Raw genomic sequence first — 22,604 nt, 5'->3', positions numbered from 1 at the left:
TATGTAACGGATACAGTTTGACAGAGCAGTTTGAATTTAAAGTTTACATCCAAAGCTCAGTACTTGTACGTACAAGTACATTTCCGTGTACATGTAAGTTTGTACATTGTATGTCTGAAGTCAAATGTCAATGTCAAATTGTCTGTTTGCACTTCATCATAAGGGGGGGGGGGGGGATGTGATCAGGATTGGTGCAGGGGTTAATGCTGGTTGACAAAGTGATTTCACCTACTGTAGGTTGTACTTCGACGTAGAGCTCATGCCAAACATTGTGCCAGTTGCTCAAATTTGTGCAGAAGCGTATATCGTGTACTGTACGTGGCTACAAGTACATGTAGTCTCTTGCGTGTTGCTGAATCATATACAGTGTACCACTATCAGCACTGCATTTTCTAAACAAGAATTCTACAATGGTGCCAGTGATGTACAGTGTACGGTACCGCATGCTTGCAAGCTCACCTGTGTGTAATCTAAATATGCATGCCTTCTTCTTTTGTGCTGCTTCCTTGAGCCACATCTCATGCATTCTTATGGTGAGGCTGCCATGTCATCATCCTTGTTCATTGCAATTTGTTATAAACTTCGAAAACATTCTTATTTTTCATCCCAATCATTATAAATCCTGAAACTCTGTACCCAGTATAACTAATTTATATATATGTTCAAATGTAAAAATTTGAAAATCATCCGGAGGTCTCCTTTACAGTAAGTGCGACCCCTGCACATTGTGATGTACATGTATTGTACATTGTAAAGTTTGTACAAAGTTTGTACATTATGTACAATGTACATAGGGGTATGTGTATGTACGTGTGTATCATCCAGTGTGTAGCACTCACTTTGTTAAGACAATGTACAAGTACACTGTATGTTACACGTACAGTACAGGTAACTGTATTATAATACAGTGTACTTTAGTACGTGGTCATTTGAAAAGTATTATGAGTTCAAATGGGAAAACATTTTCAGAGTCCAGTCATAAATATGAAAGAACGAAAGAATGAATGAAAGAATGAATGAGTGAGTGATATTACACTGTAGCAGCAACAACTACATGTACAATGTACGTTGTACACTGTATTATAATAAAACAAATCAAAACATATTGGCAGTCTCTGTACAGTCTAGTGAACAAAATTGGTGTGTGCATGCTCCCTCTGCCTACTTTGTAATGTTGTACCTGTGATCATGCAGTACCTACTCACATGTACCCCTTGCAAATGTACAGCTGTCTTAAGGTGCATGGTCCCGGTGTTTTAATCAAATGCGTACGTGGGCGCATGGCGCAAGTTTCCTATAGAGACCTATGCTACTGACTCCTCTTTAGCGCTTACGCTTTGGCCCACTTTCCCGAGTCCGAAGAAGTCCGATTCACTGTAGTCAGTGGTCGGATCACAGTTCGGCTCATGATTCGGCCGAGGGGGATGACAGCTTTAGCAAACTTCTTTTGTGATGTCATAGTAACAAGCACATATGCACGCACCCTGGCATTACTACACCAGACTGCGCGATGCGCAGAGAAGACAACAAAGGCAACGTTACTCAGCAGCACCTACGCACTTTACTCTTGATGACAGCTCAATTTCGGTAATCTTCGTATCAATCCTAACGGTGATCGGCAGTATCATCAACAGCGCACTCTACACTACCGGGACTATGCACCTTTAAATTCCTTTCTGTTGCTATATTACAAGTTTCCTCACATTATCGTTAAGTGTTTCTTAAATGTTCTGTACTGTACGTACAAAACCGTACATCCATATCACTGTAAAATTTACAATGCTGTGACATTTAAAGCCGAAAATGCCACTTACATGTACGTACACTGTTTAAACACAATGATGTAACAACTTGCATAAAATAGACAATTACATTGTACTTTAATAAAAATTATCTACAAGGTATCTGAATTTAGTAAATTTCTGTCATATCTTCTATATTGTTTTCTCCCATGAAGCTTTGCACTCTCATTTTTTGCAATTATCTAATTGTGTAACCAGTGTATAACACACAAAATATAAAGACAAGAGATACGGAAGTGTCAGGAACACCTTAAATGAATAAGAAATAGACACACATCTCAATACAGATGAAAGGCTCACTGTATGCACAATATTGGGTGAGCTGAGATGGTGGATGCTGTTGACTACAGATTGTGTAGATGATGCACTTTGCAGACATTGAGACATATCACTGAGCAGTGAACGGCTTTATAGTATAGTTCGCCAATGATTTCTGAAAGGGGAAGGGAATGAATACAGAGTTTTATGTCACATCCCTCCCCCAACTCACAAAATACGATAAAAAGGTTGCCATGCCATTACAATGATCGCTGCATTTCAAGTTCAAGTCTTACCATCATGCATCTAGCTTTCATTTTTTTTTTCTCTCACTTGGATTTTATCAGCCTAACCCTTCATTCAACAAGTCAAAGGCTGCATTTTACTTATCAGTCAATAAGTCACCTGTTGCATTACCGTACAAATGTACAATGTACATAAATGGTGTGTACAATTGTAGAAGTGGCAATGTAATACAATGTACACCAAACTTTAACAGAAATGCTAAAAGTACTGCTTACACGTACAAAACACATGATGTGCATAATAAATGCTGCTGTACTATACACATTGTACAGCTGTACAATAACATGCTACAATGTACCTGTACACTGTACATGTACAATTGTATATTCATGCTGGAGCCATACGCATGTAGCCGGTGATAACAATCTCACATTCTGCTCATGGTTAAAGTGAAAACAAAGTTCTGGTAAGGGCTTGAGAACCCGTCTGGCACCATTTCATATTTGCTTGCAATATATCGAAAGAGTCTACAAAGAAACTTACCTGGCTGACGCGGTTTGCCAGAATGATGAGTCGTTTTGGAGTATTTTGAGAAAAATAATAAAAGTCGGTAGACCGACTTTTATTCCAGAAGGCTCCAGACTAACTCGGTCTCAGGGAAAACTTGACCCTATTTCAGACAATTTACACACAGTTCGTGATCGCCATGTTCATCAGTACTCTATAATACTACGGGTACCAAACAAGGCCTTACTGAGCAGACAGGAAAGTGCGTGTTAATCCTGTACAAAACAAATGGACAGCGCGCGGTCCTCAAGCCTACTAGTATACGCACATCACCTCAGTTGCTGATACGCGCGGTCTTTGAAGTTTTTGTTGTTGTTTATCAAGCGTCTTTGATTGTTTTTAGAGGTGCTTGAGAGGCGCACACTAATTTTGAATGCGCGCCAAAGAGGTTTTTGATGGGCACGTTGTAACAACTCGGACCATTACTGCGAGTAGCCAGAACGCTACAATGTAGTTAATACAGGCCGCTCCCATATGCATAGTACACTCCGTACACCACACTGTACAATCCAGAGGGACAACCAATACAACTCATCCCGCCGTTAAGCAAAGCGAGGCCGAGTTATCCCCGAGTCCGAGTCTAGACTGACCCCATTCGGGTAAGTTCTGAGACTGAACGTTTTTGGTTAATATTTCCCATTTTCATCGTTACCCATCGAATATCTTGTTATTACAGCGTAATTCCGCACATTTCCTAGGCATACGTTCACATTTTGGAGCAAAATTTGACAACTTTTGCAGGCGTACCAGAACTTTGTTTCGGGTTTAAAATGAATTTTCATGCACACATTTGTATGTACAATTGTACATGTAACAAGTGAAATGTACTGATGAACATTTACTTTTTTATCAAACAGTAACTGATAAAGCGCATATTTCTAGTGACAGCGCAATAGTAAATACAGTATATCTACAGTAGAAGCAAGGGGGCAAGGATGCTCTTTGTTTTTTACATGGTCGCTCTACTGTACTGTACATGTACAAATGTATACTTTACACGTAATACTGTTAAAGGGACTGTACAGTACTTGCTGAGGTGGGGATTCATGTTTTGAACATTCCTAAGTGAGATAATGAGAAACCTCTTATGAAATATGAAAGAACATGCACTGTACATGTAATTTTAAGAATGATTCAACGTTTATTTGATGAAAATTGGTTTTTAAATGGCCGAGATATCCAAAAAAATGATAATGATAAAAGGCGACAGGCCACGCCATTTATCAGATTCTTTGTTTCACCTTGTTTTTGGATATCTCAGCCATTTCAAAACCGATTTTCATGAAATAAACTTTTGATACCCCTTAGAATTGCATGCTCTTTGACATCTCATAGACTGGTTTCTGAATATCTCGCTAAATCCTCACCTTAACCAGAATAGTACAATGTACAGTCCCTTTAAACTGTGTGTACAGCTTCTACAAAGTTGCAAATGAGGGGATCAGCATTTGATATATTATTATTATTATTATTATTATTATTATTATTATTATTATTATTATTATTATTATTATTATTATCATTATCATTATTACATTTATTACTATTTTGTGTATAATTTGCATGCAATTACATTGTACAACACTCAACAGGGCCCTGGGTACATTTGGTCATGGACACTACTTTTTTGATAGCACGGTAAGGTCTGTTTGTAGAGATGCACTTTGCCTCTGACACTGCTGTGGCCCGAGCATTCCTGTAGGCCCTATATATACACACCGTGTATGTACATTTGTAGCTCCTCTTAGGACAGTGTGTTACTTGCTCTGCAAACCACCACAGGCAGTTGAAGCCAGTAACCACTTGACGGATACAGTGCCAGAGCCCAGAGGTATAACATTTCCACTAGAAAATAGTGGCAGGCATTGTAATAAAATGCCTCTCGGAGGTAGCAAGGCCAGAGTGTACCCCTCTGTTTACTTGTCATTTTAGTTCCTGTTCTCAATGGCCTGGCAAAACGTTGATTGGGGTATGCTGAGAATGCCGTCAAGCCAATACCACTGCACTGTATCATGCAAATTACGGACATACTGTACTAGTATTAATATCACATTATTTGTCATTGCAGGATTAGTGAAGGTCATGCATTGTGGGTCATTTCTCACCATCACTGATGCAGCATGACATTCTGAAAATGTGCTACGAGTGGTTTTTAAGTGCTGTAAAGAATACTTCCAAAGTCATACCTGCAGGGGGGCGTTTCATCAACGAGTTCGTCGGAGATTTCACCGACAAATTTGCTATCAGCCAATCAGACCAAGGATTTCATTAGCTTTTAACAGTTGTCAGTGTAAAACCTTGCGTCTGATTGGCTGATAGCAAATTCGTCGGTGAAAACCTCCGACGAACTCGTTGATGAAACGCCCCCCTGGTATTGGAAGTACCAGTGTATCCAGAAATTTATCAAGCCATCTAAAATACTACAATGTACAGTACAGTTGTACATACATACTGTACAGTGTACATTTAATGTCAGTATTTGAACAGACTTTTTACAGTTTGGGTTGAAACAAAAAGTTTTTGTGAATCAACTCTACAACTGTATATCAGAGATGCCAAGGTTAGATAGTAGTACTTTAGGTACAGTCATATCAGGGAGTAAACAGCCAAGCAGGGGATGGCATGGAAGAGGGGTTTCCCCCTCACATAATATTCACAGGGAGATTTAACATTTTTGAGCTGCAAATCGTGCAATCTAGTGTATACCAAACATTAGAGATTTGGGCTTATTCGGATAAAACATTCAAATTGTAGCTTTTTTGTGTGTGGAAATTCATGTCTGTCTATCAGTGTACAAATACATTGTATGTTTGATTTTTGTTGTGTGCATGTAAAGGCCCGAGAAAAGGCTTGTCAGGTGTGTACATGTGTAATAAAAAAAAAAAAAAAAAAAACCCTGTGGGATGACGCACCAGTTTCAGTGACACTTGGTATTATGTAGGTCTGAGATATTCTACAGGGTTGCACAGTGGTAGCAACAACTTCTCCACGAGTCCGAAGAAGAGTACATGTAGATGCATGAAGGTTGGAGCTAATCTATTTTTGCATTCATGTGTACAAGTAGGTGTAATTCCACAATACAAAATTGCACCAAAATCATACAAACTACAGTATGATTTACAAATATTTTCTTTCCAATTAGCAAATAAGTTTGAACCAAATCGGATGTTACAAGTGTAGGAAGCAATGAATTCATACTGTAATATTTGTGTACAAAGGATATTATAGCTGGCAACCTTCAGTTCCAGATTGTGTACATTGTAGGCAGCATACGCCGGAGTCAAGAATGAGTTTAATATTGTTTTGAGTGACGTTGCAAAAGCTGATGGCAATATCAAAGCTTCCCAATATATTTTCTTCAACAATGACCTGGGAAAAGAAGTTCATCTACAGATGCCCTTTAATATGCAGTTCATACCCCAACATACACCGTACAGCAGAACCTGGACTTTCCACAATCTTCTGTTTAGCTATTAAAACTAGTACTGTATACAGCATCAGAACCCACACATACATGTATATGCATACACTGTAGTGGTCGCAATCATTCTAGACTGTGGCGATGTACAGTGTACAAACATATGGAAACCCTTTTAAACTATTATAGACAGTATTTGTGGATAGCATGCACAATTTGCTGGGGTATTCTGCAGCAGTTGTACCATGAACCACTATCTCTATCAGTACTGTAGGCATTATCCAATGTCTAAATCAAATACTATTTAGCATTTTAAAGGAATGACTGAAAGATCAGTCTCCAGTAGTTGGGGATATATTCTGTGGAGACTGTGTCTGGCTTCACAGAATTCCTTTCCTACACCACTGTACAGCGTATACTGTATGTGACTCTGCATCACAAAAACATAAAACAGTTGCCAGACATGGATATTAAGTTATGGGCAGATTCTGGAAGAGCAGACTTTCAGCTTTAAAATCATGTACGTACATTGTATAACACAATTCCAATGGAGCCTCCTAAACTTTAAACCTATAATGTTGGAAAGACTCTCATTGTGTTTGTTATTCAATACATGTAGTAAGATGGATTTAAAATCAATAGCAAAGTTACAATTGACTGGGAGATTTCAGATTGATTAGGATCAATTGCAATGCTGCGACAATGTAGACTCTTGGTACATGTTGGGACTTCGGCTGCTACTGTAGCTAGCGCCAACAACACGTAAACGCAAACTGTATGTGCACATTGAAGCTTGTGCATATTCTCCGATTAGCACTGTGCACTGGTACCGTGTACCAGTACATACAGAGAAGTATGCAAGGTAGCGCTGTCATCGAGCTGCTGCTGACTGCTGCTCTAGCGCGGCTCACTGGCTGGCTATTGGCGCTGTTGATCGTGGAATTGGAATACACCAAAGCCGAGGCCTTGAACCTTGATGGCTTGAATGGATATCAATTTCTGCAGGAGCCCACAGAAAGCTAAACAGGTTAGAAAGTAAGATTCTTCAAGAGAAAACTTGCAATCAAAACAGATGAATGCTTGTGACAAAAAGACTGACTACGTACATGTACATGTAGATCTACTGAAAAAAGCAAGGAGAAAAGACGTTGTCAATGATAATGTCCTGTGAATTGGAAACCATGGCTTCCATGCATTTTAACAAAATAAAGTTGTGTAGAATGTACACTTGTTAGCTAGTTACTTTAACATGTACATCGCAATCATAGCAATGGTAGTGCATTTTAGTATATGTACATAATGATTGTATGTTCATTGCATTGCGTGTTGATGCGTGATCTAGAATTTAAATTATGGCAAAATTTATAACATGTCACAATACGTACACCGAGCAAACTTTGTATCTGTCACTGTACTAATGATGCTCAGAAATCCGCTCTAATCGAAGAGATGCGAGCATGAAAATTATGTTTGAGAACATTTTTAGCATAAATAAATCGTACCTTTTCTCAGGATTAGCATTATTTTTGGGTTGAACGAATGTTTATCGGTCAATTTGGTGATATTTTGATGTCATTCCGAGCAGACGACGATATTTAACGATCCGCCATTTTGAATTTGAGGATTATGGGGTAGCAACGAATCTTGCTGAAATCTCGTGAATTACGTGTTTTTGAGGGGATTGTGGGTACCGGAAGTCGAAAAGGAAGATTTTTTTGTGTTGGAAATCATCCACTTGCATATGCTTTTAGCTGACGATCCTTCTCGAAATCCAGCTAAATCTTCAACATCACCACAGAAATTCTGAAAAAAGTGAGTTTTTATGCAATTATATTTGATATATGGGACCGGGAAAGAAAAATACCGGTGATTTGTGTTTCTTCAAATGGTACTTTGTGAGAAAAAGTTGTCCCTTTTTCAATTAGTTATTGCGCATTTCTGCGCAAAGCAGTTTTGTAAGAGCATCACCCGAAGCTTTTTGCGGGAAACCGATCGTCATAAATATTATTTGCCCTGCATCCTAGGGTTGTTTTCTTGCTTTTTATTTTCAGCATCATTAAAATGTAGACTTATTTTAATGATTATTGATACATTTTAATTGAACGCGATGATATTTAGCATTTAATTTAGGAAATACTTTTGGCATTTTTTGCTGAAAAAAATACGTCCTGTTGAATTTAAATCATGTTACCTGTAATTATAAATGGTAGAGGCGAGTCCCGCATATGCAATGCGTATTGTGCGCATGCGCAATAACTTTTGGACTGTACCATCTTATTAATGGGGATGATTTCTGTGCTACAAGCAGAGGTAGTGCTAATCGTATGATTATATCAAATGAAACTGGCAATTATTCTATGTTGTCTTTAAAAGGATGGTAATTTGTTATTTTTTTCTAGTACATGCATAATGGAGAAAACTCTAATTATGACAATTGCAGAATTTAGTTGTATGATTGTGAAGAACTGAAACATTCGCCTGCAAAGAGTAAATTGTAGAATATTAAAACTCATGACATTTTCCTTTTTCTTTCAAAAACATTTAGTGTGATAACTATCCACAAATTAAGCTTTCTTTTAATCATTTTTTGCTTGACCCGAGGGGAGAGGGAAGGGTTAACTGCCACTGAAAGGTGGACACCATGCTCGTGAAAAAACAAACAAACAAACAAACATGAAGAAAGGGTTGTTTTTTCACGGGTGGGTGATGTTACATGTGCACTATGTACAGTGGAAAGGGTATCAAAATTGCCAAAATTTTGAAAAAAAAGGGTACATACTTTTCAACAGCTTCGATAGGCATTTAGTGTTTATATTTTACTGAAATCATGGAAAATGTGTTTTTCAATATCATTTTGGGTATCTAAATAATAACTCATCATGAAAATGTGCATTTAGGGTACATATATTTTGCATGTTTAGGGTGGGAGAAAATCGAAGGATAAATACTTGTTTAGGGTCCAATTTGAAAGTCCATATTTCCAAGCATTGTCTTTACCTTTCAATGGCAGTTGCCAACTGTCCTCCCCCCCCCCCCCCCCCCAACCAAGGTGCTGGGCTAGCTCTCATTTTAACATCACCTAATGTCAATGCTCATCCATTTCTTTCTCACCCACTTTTCATCATTCTTTAACCTCATTCTCACCTACTGTACTTTACTCCTTGGCTATGCACTACCTCTTCCTGCACCACATCTTGCCTGGGCATGCTTCACAAGCATCCTTTTTTTTTTTTTTTTTTTTTTTCAATTCTTCCATTGGTATACTCACCTTTACTTTGCTATCAAATCTTTTCTCCGTCTTGCCTTGGCATGCTTAAAAATCTCTTGCTCGCACATCACAATTTCCTCAATTACATCCTGCAATTATCCCTCCTTATTACCAACCATAGTGTCAGCTCCTCAGGAATTAAACCAACCCCATGCCCCAGAGTTTAATTTGTCTAAAGGCCAAGTATTAGATTACAGAAGCCAAAATGGTCAAGATGAGTGTGCCCAGTGGTTGCAGTCTACTTACATTAAACAGTGGGGGCCTGAATCTTGTGCAACCTTTTCTGCGTACAAGAAAAGCGTTGCAGGCCTCTTTCAATCATTTCAAAAACAAAATAAAAATAAATCCCGCACAATAGATGGACGTGAGAGTTTCCTGTCATCCCCTTACGAGTTTCCTAGAAAAACGTCTGCTACAAGAAAACGTAAACATGCTGATCATGACATGGACGCTGAGGCTGGTCAAACAGTGGCATCAGTGCTGCATAAATCGATGGAAGAAAAGGATACAGAAATTAGTGAATTGCATACATCCCTTGAGGAGAAGACCGATGAACTTGAGGCTGCCAGGAATAAACTTGAACATCTCTCCTCCTTGCAAAGTGAGAAAAATGCTGCGTTAAAGCGAAGCAGATCTATGACGAGTTACCATCTGGGAAAAGTCGAGAAAATCAAGCAAAAATATGAATCACAGAGTGAACAAATAAGCGCTCTAGAAGTGGAATTACAGGTGGCCCTCGAGACCCTAGAAGAGATGAAAAAGGAGAAAGTTGCATTGTCAGAGCAAGTGAAGAGCCTTGAAGATAGAAACAACAGTTTACAGAACACAACAGTGATAACCTACCGTGAAAACCAATACACAACGGATTTTACATGCCTGGTGCACAAACTTTTGGAGCATCATGTTGGGTACAACCATGTTGGTCAAGTCATCAGTGACTGTCTAGAATTTGTGGGTATGACGCCATCACAACTCCCATCGAAAACTACCATTGGTAACATGAATATTATGAGACTCGCCCTTGCGCAGAAGCAATTAGGAGAAGACTTTTCCAAGAAAGATAAGACCTGTCTTTATAGCGATGAAACAAGTAAATACTCGGAGAAATATATGGGGTATCACGCAACAGATGAAAATGGAAGGTACTGGGTGTTGGGGCTCAGGGATCTTGCCACGAAATCAGCGGATGACACGCTCAATACATTCAAGGAGGTGTTGAGGGATATTGATGAGAGGTCAAGTAGTACAGATTCTGAACCTGGGAAGCATATCTTGGGTCACATCAGGAGCATAATGTCTGACAGGGCATCGACCGAAAAAAAATGGCATGAGCTACTTGAGTCCTTCCGCAAAGAGGTATTACCTGAAGTTGTACAGAACTGGAGCGATCTTACAGCCGAGGATCGAGCGCCTGTAGAGTCTCTGACTAATTTTTTCTGTGGTCTCCACAGCTTTGTTCAACTTGCTGAAGTAGCTGGGTCCTCTCTTCTTGAATGTGAGAATTCTAGTTCCACTGAAGATCAGGTCACAAGTACACCACCCTTCGTGCTCAAGCAGTCTAACGAGTCCGGTACTGTTAGGTTAATTCGCACGGCATCAAAGGCATTCTCAAGGACCGGCGACCAGAAGTCGGGATGCTATGGGGATTTCAAACTGTTTGTAAAGCCATATCTGGACAAACATGGAATGAGAGCAGTCCCACTGTGTCCATTTAGAGGAAATAGGTTCAACATTATTTTCTTCAATGGTGCTCACATTTACTTTCTGTACTCTTCCATGAAAGAATACCTTGACCAACAGAGGAATTTGAATGCCCTCCTAAAAGCGGTGAAATACGATTTGAGCATTCCTATGCACATCGCAGGATGCAAAGCCCTTGGGCTGATCGACAAACTAGTGACACGTCCACTTTGGAGAGTCATCGAAGATAAGGAAATCCACATCCTCCAGATGAATGAATACATCCAAGAGTTAATTGCATATCTTGAGAAGGCACAGGAGAACCTAAATGAATTCATGACAGGACAGATCCTTCCTTTCGGCGACAAGATGTTTGTCAAGGTTGATGCCGTGTATGAGTGCCTCATCAAACCATCAGAACATGATGCAGATGTTCAAGTCTTTCTATCCGTCATCTTACCGGCAATGTGTGTACTTCTCAGAAAACACTACGGGGAGCATCTCCCTGGTGGAGTGCACTGCAGCCCATCTGCAGAGATGTTTGATACCTACAGAAGTGTTGCGAAGCATAACAAGTTCGCCGAACGTGTCCTAGCCTACGTGGATCAGCTTCTGCGATCTCGACCTAATTCTACTCACCTGAGCCAAGAGGCTATGATCATGTTTTGCTTGAACAAGACTGGTGAATGGATTGGCACGAAGGAAGCAAGTGATCGTGAAAAACTGATCAAAGAAGCGAGAAAGGACGCTCGAACAATGAGGAAGACCTATCAGGAGCGCAGGCAAGCAATCATTGAAAAGAGAAATGATCTTCTGAAGGAGAAGCTCAGAAAGGAAGAAGCAAGGAAGGAGAAGCAAACAAAAGAGAAAGAACTTATGACAGAAGAGATAATATTCTATGGACTATGGCAAAGCAGTGATCAAGTGGAGGCATCCCTGCTATCAATCAAGACGAAATCGGAGAAGCTCGATGCATTGAAGGCACAATTGAGGTTCCGCCAACACATTTTATCCCAGGATGCAGATCCATCGCTGTACCGATTTTCGGAGTGCTCTCAAGAGAACCCAGGAAAAAGACGAAACCTCACAGCTGACGAACTCAAGGAAAATCTGCTTAACCTTATCAGCAAAGCGTCATCATCAATGGACAAAAACAGTACTAAACAATCCCTATTTTTGGTGGGGAAGAGGGTGAGGCACTTTTTTAAATGCGAGGGTGAGAATGAGGTGTCAGATTCCAGGTATCCTGTTGAAGGCAAAGTGATATCAACCGTACCTGGATACCCAGAATGGTATAACATTAAATATGCTGAAGATGAGGCCATATACACGTACAAGCTCATTGAAGACCTGGAGAGGGGAGATTTGGAAATAATAATTTAGAAACAATATAGAGGTGAGTTCAAAGAAATGTTACTGAAGAAAATATGTGTACAGGTATTATTCTAGATGCCTATGCATAATTAATTAGCACTTATTTGCATAATCGCTCATTTTTAATTAATAGGATTGAGGAAATTATCTATCATTTCATAACTTTGCAAGACAATTGATATTGCACATTTAAACTAACACGAACCATGCGCTACCCTAACATTTGTAACCTTTTTTTGCATAAAATGAATACTAATTATGCATACTTCATTTACTAATTTGCATATATTGATAATCTACAAAATATGCAAATTGATATTTTTTTAATTGTTCACCCTTGCAAGTTATTTAAGGTTCACTATTTTACACTTAAGAGCCATCTAAGTAATTTTTTGGACTGTTTTCTCCATGAATATCAATTGACAGGTGAGTTTTTGTATATGCGCATATTTAATTAGCGCTAATTTACATAAAACTCATTATTGTCAAAAAACCGTAATCCTAAATTGTAGAGGAGGTCATTCCGATCGATATGAGGTGCAGCTTGATATGGTTTGCATAAATTTCTATTTTTTGTGTGACATCCCTAGTTACGTATTGTTAGTGAGGAGGCGGGACGCAAGAAGTCTTTCCATATCAAACATGTAACATAGCAAAAAGTGTTAGCAAGATTAAATTCCCCTCAACAGATACACTGTATACAGTCACAGATCGTTTGCAAGCATCACATTATTACCGATTCTAACCAGTGTGCTAACGGTTAGGCCTAGTTATCTACTTCTTTTTGGGTTTTTGACTAACGACTAACGTTACATGTCAGGGAGGTGGGAAGTCTCTTCCCACCTCTCTGACTAGAAACAGTAGAATATATCTAGCAGTTGCATTACAACTTCAAGGCCTGTACCAACGTACGTTATTAGTAACCAACTTCGGTGAAGGATTGTGCCTTCACACGTACAGGGCTACCGTACCAGACCACTAGCGTTAGCTGGCACAGCTCCACAGCACGGCATGCAATGACACTGATCAATACCCATACCGTGCCATGCCATGGCAAGATATGCCCGCCCATTTCACGGAGGCACTGCACTAGATACAATGGTTTACACACACAACTCGTGTAACGTACCGGCCCCTCCATTATTAACCATAAGCTCACTACTTACAGAATGCCACTGCATGACGTACAAACGAAGGAGCCTATCGTCATGTCCACATAGGTAGGTCCTCTCTGATTGCATTCGAAACATGTTTTATTGTTTTCCTTGCTGACCATTTCTCGTAACAGTTTGAGATGTTTGTCATCTTGTTTCCTCTTGGACGCCATTTTGTCCGCAATCGCAATGCACTTAGGATGTGATGTATCGGTATCGGACCATGAGGTACAATCGATACCCCATTTGCTAACTTGTTGACGGGCACTGCCCCCTAATAAATATTGATTACTGGCTTGTTCCCGATATTCATCAACTCGTGAGTTTCTGCATTCCTACAAAAAAAGAAAAAGAAAAAAAAAACATTTTCCCAAGTAATTAGTAATTGTGTTCCTGATGCGCAAATGTAAAAATACGTGTACTATGCTCGTTATCATCCGAGAGCAAGACGATTTATTGTATCGATCGTTTCACTTTGAACGCGCCCTACTAGTTGCACTCCCACCACAAACACCGATGACACATAATCCACTCACGTTCTCGAAATGCAGAAAATAATCGTAGCCATTGAGCTGTAAAGTGTAGGTTGGAGAAAAATAATGAGCCACTGATTACAGTTGTATGTACCTCTAAACTGTCAATGGAGGAACAAACGCCCTTTCTATTGTCAATGTAGTTTGCGGATTGTCCGCTTAAAGGGATGATCAAAGTGTTGGTTGAGGTGAGGATTCGGCTTTCAACGTTTTGCAGAATATTCGAAACCTCTCTGTGAAATACTAATGAAAAAGTAAGCCCTAAAGGCCTAATAAAGGAGGGGAATTGGAAGTTTTAATTGATGAACATCGGTTTTGAAATGCTTGAGATATCAAAAAAAAATGGAAAAACAAAGAGATCCTAACAAAAGTCGTGTCCCGTCGCATTTTATTATAGGATCGCTTTAATTTTTTCATATAGGCCTAGTTGGCCATTTCAAGACCAATAGTTTCATCAATTCGCCCAAGGCCTATACTACATGCTCTTAGTAGTCGCGGGCCTACTTTAATTCAAGAGGTTTCTCACAAAAAAAAAAAAAAAAAAAACACCCAAAAAGCAACACACACACACAAAGCTGGAAACCTGCAACCCCATCTAAATAAAAACTGTAGGCCTACCATCCCTTTCACTCTTCTGTGGGACTATAAGTTCACAAAAGAAAAAGTTTTGTGCCGACATGAATTATTATAGGCCTATAGGCCTATATTATGCACCGGCAATTCTCGAGCAAAACTCGGGAGTTGAGTTGAGTTGAGTTGCGTATGATAAGTTTAGTTGAGTTAGGCCCTAATACCACTTTTGTTCATTTGTTTTCTCAATTGAAATATACAATCAACAAAATAAGAGACAAATGACATGCGAGACTTTGACTTTCAGCATAATAACTTATGAAATATTCTTAGCGCCGGCAAAATATTACTAGTTTGAGAATAGGCCTATATGTGGTCCAGGCCTAAGTCTAAACGTGACCCTGCACCACAAAACAAACAAAAAGTCGCCAGACATAAATTTTTAGTTAAGGGCAGATTCTAAAAGAGCAGACTCTAAGCTTAAAGGGATCGTAGGCCTACAGTCGTGGTTGAGACCTGATTTCAGGTTTCTGACATTTTTTGGTGAGATAATGAGAAACCTCTTATGAAATATGAAAGAACATGTAATTCCATGAGGAATTCAACGTTTATTTGATGAAAATTGGTTTTGAAATGGCTGAGATATCCACACACACAAAAAAAGAGATTCTAATAAAGTGTGGGACCCACACTTTATTACGATCGCTTTGTTTTACTTTGTTTTTTGATGCTTCAGTCAGTCCAAACCCGATTTTCATCAAATAAACTTTGAATTCCTCTTAAAATGGTATGCTCTGTGCTATATCATAAGTGTTTTCATGGTATCTCGCAAAAAAGATAAAAGCCCAATTCTCATCTCCACCAATAGGCCCTATACCATCCCTTTAACATGATGTATAATTCAGTTCAATGGACTCTCCTAACCTATCTAAATGTTGGAAAGAAAGCACACACTCTGGAAAAGTGTGAACTGAGAAAAGAGGCTCTGCAAAAAGAGTCTAGCAAGCGCTTAATCTTTTCCAAGCCACGCTGTAGCTGTGCCATTAATGGGACAAAAAAACAAAAACAAAAACAGGGTGTTAATCACGGAGCGATAACAATGAAGGGATTATCAGATTAAGCTTAAATTAGGCATGCTTTATTAACACATTTTGTCCATGATTAATGACAACTTTCAAAGCAGTAGCATTATCCTTTCAAAAGTTATTAGAGTTGAAAGTAAAGAATGTGTACAGGATTTTTTGAAATGAAAAGTGGACTCTATTAGAAGCATCTCATCTCTGCGCATGCACTGTTCAACAATAAAGGGTTGGAGGAATGCTAAAAACACAGTTTCCTGTTTGTTTTATGATCCCAAACTTTAACATGATGTAGAAGAAGACTTGCTCTTTCAGAAAAATAATTTTATGGAAAACTCAAAATTGGCTAGGTTGACCCATTTCACCAAATTTCAGTCCTCACACAAATTCACTGCGTGCGACTTTTTGTTCGTTTTGTGATGCACGGTCACAAATTATGAATTAAAAAACAACAACAAATTTTATATAAAGTTAACAAACTTTCAAAAGAACAAGTATTGTGGGACATATTAATTCGAAAGCAAGTCTAAAAAATCGTATCATTAACCCCCCCCCCAAAAAAAAAAAAACACAAAAAAACACCAAAAAAACAAACCCACAAACCATGCAAAGTTGAAACAAAACTCGTCTGCAGAAAAATGATAAGCAAGTGATTAAATATCATAAACACTCAAGGGTCACTTATATTATATCTACAGAAGGTGCACACGAATATCTGACTCTATTGAAAGTGACTGGGTAATTGATTTGTGAATAATGTGGAATAATGTGTAATGGATTTGAAAGGTATCAGGCCCGCAATCTCATTATCGAGTGTTTTGCTGAGTTTGCCCAGGTTTTAAGATGCCTTAGTTTTGTAATAAACGGCATAGGCATACGTGATACATAAGGAGTTTGCTGTAGAAAACATGCGTCTTACTATCGAGGTTCCGACATTTCAGGATATGATTTGACAGTCGTATTCTATCGAGGTTCATATCGAGGATTGTACTTGGGGGGGGGGGTGAATTCATGTGTCTGCTCGTATGTCTTGTAGGTATACAATATTGAACTTATATCGTGTGAACACTAGTAGGCCTTTATCACGGAAAAGTCTTCTTATTTACTATTTGCTGTTAGCTATTTTTTATTTACTATTTTGCTTAACAATGTCCCACAAAGAATATGCAGGCTTCATTCATTCATTTCATTAAAAAAAGAAAAACAAACAAACAATTACAGTAGGACATTCAAATTAATAGGCCCTCTCGATATGTAATAGTCAATGGAACATTGGGAGGGAAAATAATGAACCGAAGTATTATAGGACTTAAAGGGATTGTATAGTTTTGGTTGAAACGTATGTCAGGTTTCTAACATTTTTCGGTGAGATAATGAGAAACCTCTTATTTATATGAAATGTGAAAGAGCATGTAATTCCATGAGGAATTCAACGTTTATTTGATGAAAATTGGTTTTGAAATGGCTGAGATATCCAAAACAGAGCGATTCTAATAAAGTGTGGGACCCACATTTTATCACGATCGCTTTGTTTTACTTTGTTTTTTATCCCCCTCACTGGGATATTTATTATTCTCTTTCATCTGTACACGTAATACATCATTTATTTCAAATAACATCATATTTTTTCGAATTCAATACAATATAATATACATTTAAAAAAAAGGTGTCTAAAGAGACACCATTTTTTCTGAAACACTTGCAACTTATGATTATTTCTTGCAATAAATTTCTCTTTATCATAATATTCCCTTTTACTATATTAACCCATAAATCAAAACGAGGTATTATTTTTCTTATTTTACAAACATAAATTTAATATCTCACCAGCATGGTAATACAATTCAATGGCGAATTGTCAATACCCCCAAAACCAAGTAATTCGTTTTCCGTCGTGAATGTTATTTCTAACCCCGTGTTAACATTAATCCATTCTCTTACTTCAACCTACAATCTATCAACATATTGACACTCACCCAAAAAATGTATTAAAGTCTCAACATACACATTACAAAATGAACATTCTTTTCTTTCAACCAATCCAATTCTATTCAACATCTTATTTGTATATAAAATTCTATTAACTACTTTAAACTGAAACCATCGTAAATTAACATCCTCCGTGCACTTGAACGGGGCCAACGAAAAAGGTTGCCATTTCTTTTCTTCAAGTTGTATCAGTTGTCGCCATTTTAAAAATCCTTTACATTGATATACATAATTTCTATTCTTTAACAAAACAGCATGAATATGTGAACATCCTTTACGATGTTTTATAACCAATTTTAAGATATCAGGTATAATTGGTTGACATAACTTTTCCATATTATTCATACTTCCATCACAACCTGCTTTTTTAACCGCATGACACATTCCAAAATAATCTAAAAATTTAACGTCAACATCATATTTCCTCTTAATGGCAGTGAATGATAATACATTTCCTTCTTCGTCTAGCAAATCATTAACAAAACGAATTCCTTTTTTTATACCACTTTCGTTTGAAAACCGACACATTCCCTATGGTAATTTTATTATTTTTCCAATTACAATCAACCGAAAGTAAATCTCCGTAAGCTGTAAATATTTCTTTCCAAAAGGGATTATACACGTAGTTACTATGTGAGGCTTGTTAAAAAAAAAAAAATCGTTTCCGAGACTAATGTGATGGGTCTGGGGTAAAAATATACTCAATAATTTTTCTGACTATTTATCCGTTGTAAATAACAATCGCCTAATCCATGATATTTTCAATGCTGTAACCTGTGTGTAAATATTTATCATTTTCACTCCACCTTGTGCATTTATGTCTGAGACATTGTTGAATTCTGTTTATTTTATCCGGCTTCCTTTCCCATACAAAACTATAAAACATATCATTTATCTCATTCAAAAAATTACCTTTAGGACTGGGCAAAGACAAAAACAAATAATTCAATTTTGATAACAACAATGACTTACAATTCTACCAAGCACTGTTAAAGAGCGTTTACGCCAAGAGTGCATTTCTTTCCTAATCACTTCCATTTTTTCATAATAATTATACTGAACAGTTCTCTCTAAGTCAACAAAAAAAAATGTATACCCAGATACTTAAAACCTCCTTCATACACCCAAATGAAGATTTCTTTCAGGCAACATTCTATCTTCTTTATTCTTACATTTCCCTATCCATATTACTTTTGTTTTATTTTCATTAATTTTTAAACCAGATATATTTGCAAATCTATCAACAATATTCATTGCTATAAATAAATCCTTCTCTGTACCATTTAATGTTAATAATACTTTGTTTTTTGATGTTTCAGTCATTCCAAACCCGATTTTAATCAAATAAACTTTGAATTCCTCTTAAACTGGTATGCTTAATCAAATAAACTTTGAATTCCTCTTAAACTGGTATGCTCTGTATTATTTCATAAGCGTTTTCTTGGTATCTCGCAACTAAGTTAAAAGCCCAATTCTCCTCTCCATCAATACTGTACCATCCGTTTAATGTGATTTTTATGGCATTACGAATACAAATCAAAATTGCTGGAAATAGAGGAGACTGCTAAAAAGCAAAGCATGTTATACGTTGCAGCCACCTCATAAACGATAACTACTTTACTAGGCCTATCCATACTGAATAAACAAACTGTGATAGTCAGATTGCCATAAAATGAATGAATGAATAAAATGAATAAAGAGATAAATAAATAGATTGATGAAGAAATATAGTTGTATTGCTGTCTGTATTGTCTTTATTATTCGCAACTCGTCTGCTTTTTACGTTTTGCTTCAAACATAATTATTTGGTGTCACTAAGCATCAAAAGACACAGTGAAATCTACTAACATCACAGTAGGGCTATAAATATACTGTAGAAGTAATGTTTACTGTGACTCGATAAGTTGGCTTTTTCGCTTTTCCAAGACAATGTATACGTATTGGCAGCAACAACAATATAAGACATCATATGCACAAAATGTACCTATACCATAGCATACTAATTTTTGAAAATAATCACAGTTGTATCGCAGAACTTGACGTGATCAGTACTTATTTTTCGATTACGCCACCTATTGTCTTTTACAGTATAGGGTGTTCGCTCGCAACAAACAACCGTACCAGTACTGCCTACGGTAATTGGTTCTCTCTAAATTCCATAGATTGAAAGTCAATCTAATAGATTATAGTCAGGGACCAATCCAAAATTGGATTGGAAGTTTCAATCGAATAAGATTGAATTCTAACTCTATAAGATTGAAAACTTCAATCCAACTTTTGGATTGGTCCCTGACTATAATGGACAATCTATTTCAATCTAAGGAATTTAGAGTGTTGATCTAGGTTTTGCAGCAATCATTGATTTAGAGGTGCAGTATGCACCTCCAAAGTTCATGTACAATTACATACAGTATAATTAAAAGAATGGTTTACTATTTCGGTTGAGATGGGGCTTCAGGTTTCCAACGTTTTTTTGTTTTGTTTTGTTGGGTTTTTTTTTGACAATGATTTTCTTGAGATAATGAGAAAACTCTTATGAAATATGAAAGGGCATAATTTTAAGAAATTCAGAGTTTATTTCATGAAAATTGGTTTTGAAATGGCTGAGATAATAATCATTTAAAACGAAGAGATCCTGTAAACAAAAGGTGGGACCCATACTTATTACGATCGCTTTGTTTTACTTCGTTTTTGGGTTTGTCACCCATTTCAAAACCGATTTTCATCAAATAAACTTTGAATTCCTCTTTACTGTAGAGTCGTACGCTCTGTAACATTTCATCTTTAACATTTTATAAAGTGATTTCTCATTATCGTTGTAAACGAAAAAAATGTTTTCCACATAATATACCAGTTAATTTTTTCGTTTATGAAAAATCCTCCATATTTTCACCTGTCCTTGTAGCGTGTCCACAAACTTCTTCCATTCATTTCCTCTTCCCTTTCTTTCTCCATTCTTCCCTGCTCATCTTTCCTCGTTCTTCGTTTAATTCCAGTAACTGCGTAATGATGTGCATTTTTCTTTTTCTTTCTGTTATTTCTGTGTTGTTGTTGTTGTTGTTGTTGTTGTCGTTGTCGTTGTTTTGCGTGACCATGTGTATGTCTTCTCTTTTGGTCACATTTTCCTGGTATTATGCACGGCCAAGATAGTGTCTGTGCCATAATATTGCTATGTTACAATTATTAAGTTTATTTGCATTCGAAAAAAAAAAGTATTGATGATAGAATGCTTGTATTACCAGCACCATACATATCAATGAATATACAATGGTACATACAGATGAATTTGATATAAATACATTTGTTGTTGCGCTTGTTTTCAATCCAGTGCTCCACGTCCTATCACAGGCTTGGTTTTTTAATGGAACGGTCTTTTCCACCGTTACGATTACTTCTTTTTTGTTACCATGACAAAGTGTGCATTGTTCTTTTTTGTTACAACACCTTTCGTGCATTTATTTTATATTGTGTTCAATGAACTGTCCTTTCCAGTTGGATGAAATCTGTATACATCAATAACTGCTCAAAGAAATTGTTAAAGCAATTTCATGACACGATTTTGTTTGTTTTGTTTGTTTATACGAAATTGTTTTGAATGTGGGTCATATATATTTACCAATTAATACAATCAGCACCCCATTTTATATTTACCAATTAATTCAACAATCAACACCCCATTTTATATTTACCAATTAATTTAGAACAACCCTTAATGTTCCGAATTTTTATTGCTGTCAATGTGTTTAGTTGTCCGTTAGCCCACCCCCGTTTTTACTTTCTCCTATACCACCAGAATGTTTCGGTTTCCCACAACCGGCTGCCAATTGACTGCCGGGTAACCAGGCCAAATGTGAACTGTGCATCTCACACCGTACGTAATAGATTTTGTTCTTCCCTCCTGTAACCTTGAATGCTGTCAAACACATTATTATACACTTATTTCTGGTTAAGAACGCTAATTATGTGCTCTGGTTTTTTTTTTGTGTGCCTATGTTCCGTTTATTTATACGTACACTCCTTAATTTAATTACTATTATGATTTTATTAATTGCCGTTATTGTTTATAGGATGCCTGTCTTCACACATGTGAGGAGATTTACAAGTGTGTTTGTGCGTGCATATTTGTATCTTTGTGTACCTGGTGTGTGCGCGCAGATGTTTAGTCATACGTATTTTGTAAGTGCTTTTTGTATGCTTGTTTGTGATTGTATGTATGTATGTCATATAAGATTGACGCATATATACACTCCCATAAGTGTATTTATTTTCTGCCGTCTCTGCCTCTATCATTGGTCGTTATTATTTTCACTATTGTCTTGATCATCATTATTTCTTGTATATGATATCCATGTTCTGTATTTTGTACGATTTGTCCTCAGTCTTGACAAAGGGCAGGGCCGGAAAGCTCGAAGTAAAATCAAATTGTGAGGATTCAAAAGCTACGTCTACCGCCTCTTCTTTACTCTCGTTATACACACTATGCGACGGCCCAGGGGTTTAGCAGCTGAAGATACACGTCTCACACACACACACACACACACACACACACACACTCTCTCTCTCTCTCTCTCTCTCTCTCTCTCTATATATATATATATATATATATATGTATATATATATATATATATATATATATATATATATATGTATATATATATATATATAT

General features: G+C 37.3%; 1 protein-coding gene across 2 annotated transcripts in view; it reads right to left on the bottom strand.

Moving 5' to 3' along the window:
* The window catches only part of LOC140244302 (uncharacterized), a 50,935-nt gene extending 36,983 nt beyond the window's left edge, over positions 1-13,952 (bottom strand). For both annotated transcript variants that reach the window (XM_072323944.1, XM_072323945.1), the window contains exon 1: positions 13,780-13,952. In XM_072323944.1, the coding sequence (XP_072180045.1) occupies positions 13,780-13,940 (161 nt within the window). In that variant the 5' untranslated portion in view covers positions 13,941-13,952. The remainder of the gene's footprint in view (positions 1-13,779) is intronic.
* Positions 13,953-22,604: the final 8,652 nt, after the last annotated feature.

The sequence above is a fragment of the Diadema setosum genome, chromosome 21, assembly GCF_964275005.1.
Source record: "Diadema setosum chromosome 21, eeDiaSeto1, whole genome shotgun sequence".
Classification (NCBI taxonomy): domain Eukaryota; kingdom Metazoa; phylum Echinodermata; class Echinoidea; order Diadematoida; family Diadematidae; genus Diadema; species Diadema setosum.
Note: the sequence above shows the minus strand (reverse complement) of the source record. Positions and strands in the feature narration are given on the sequence as shown.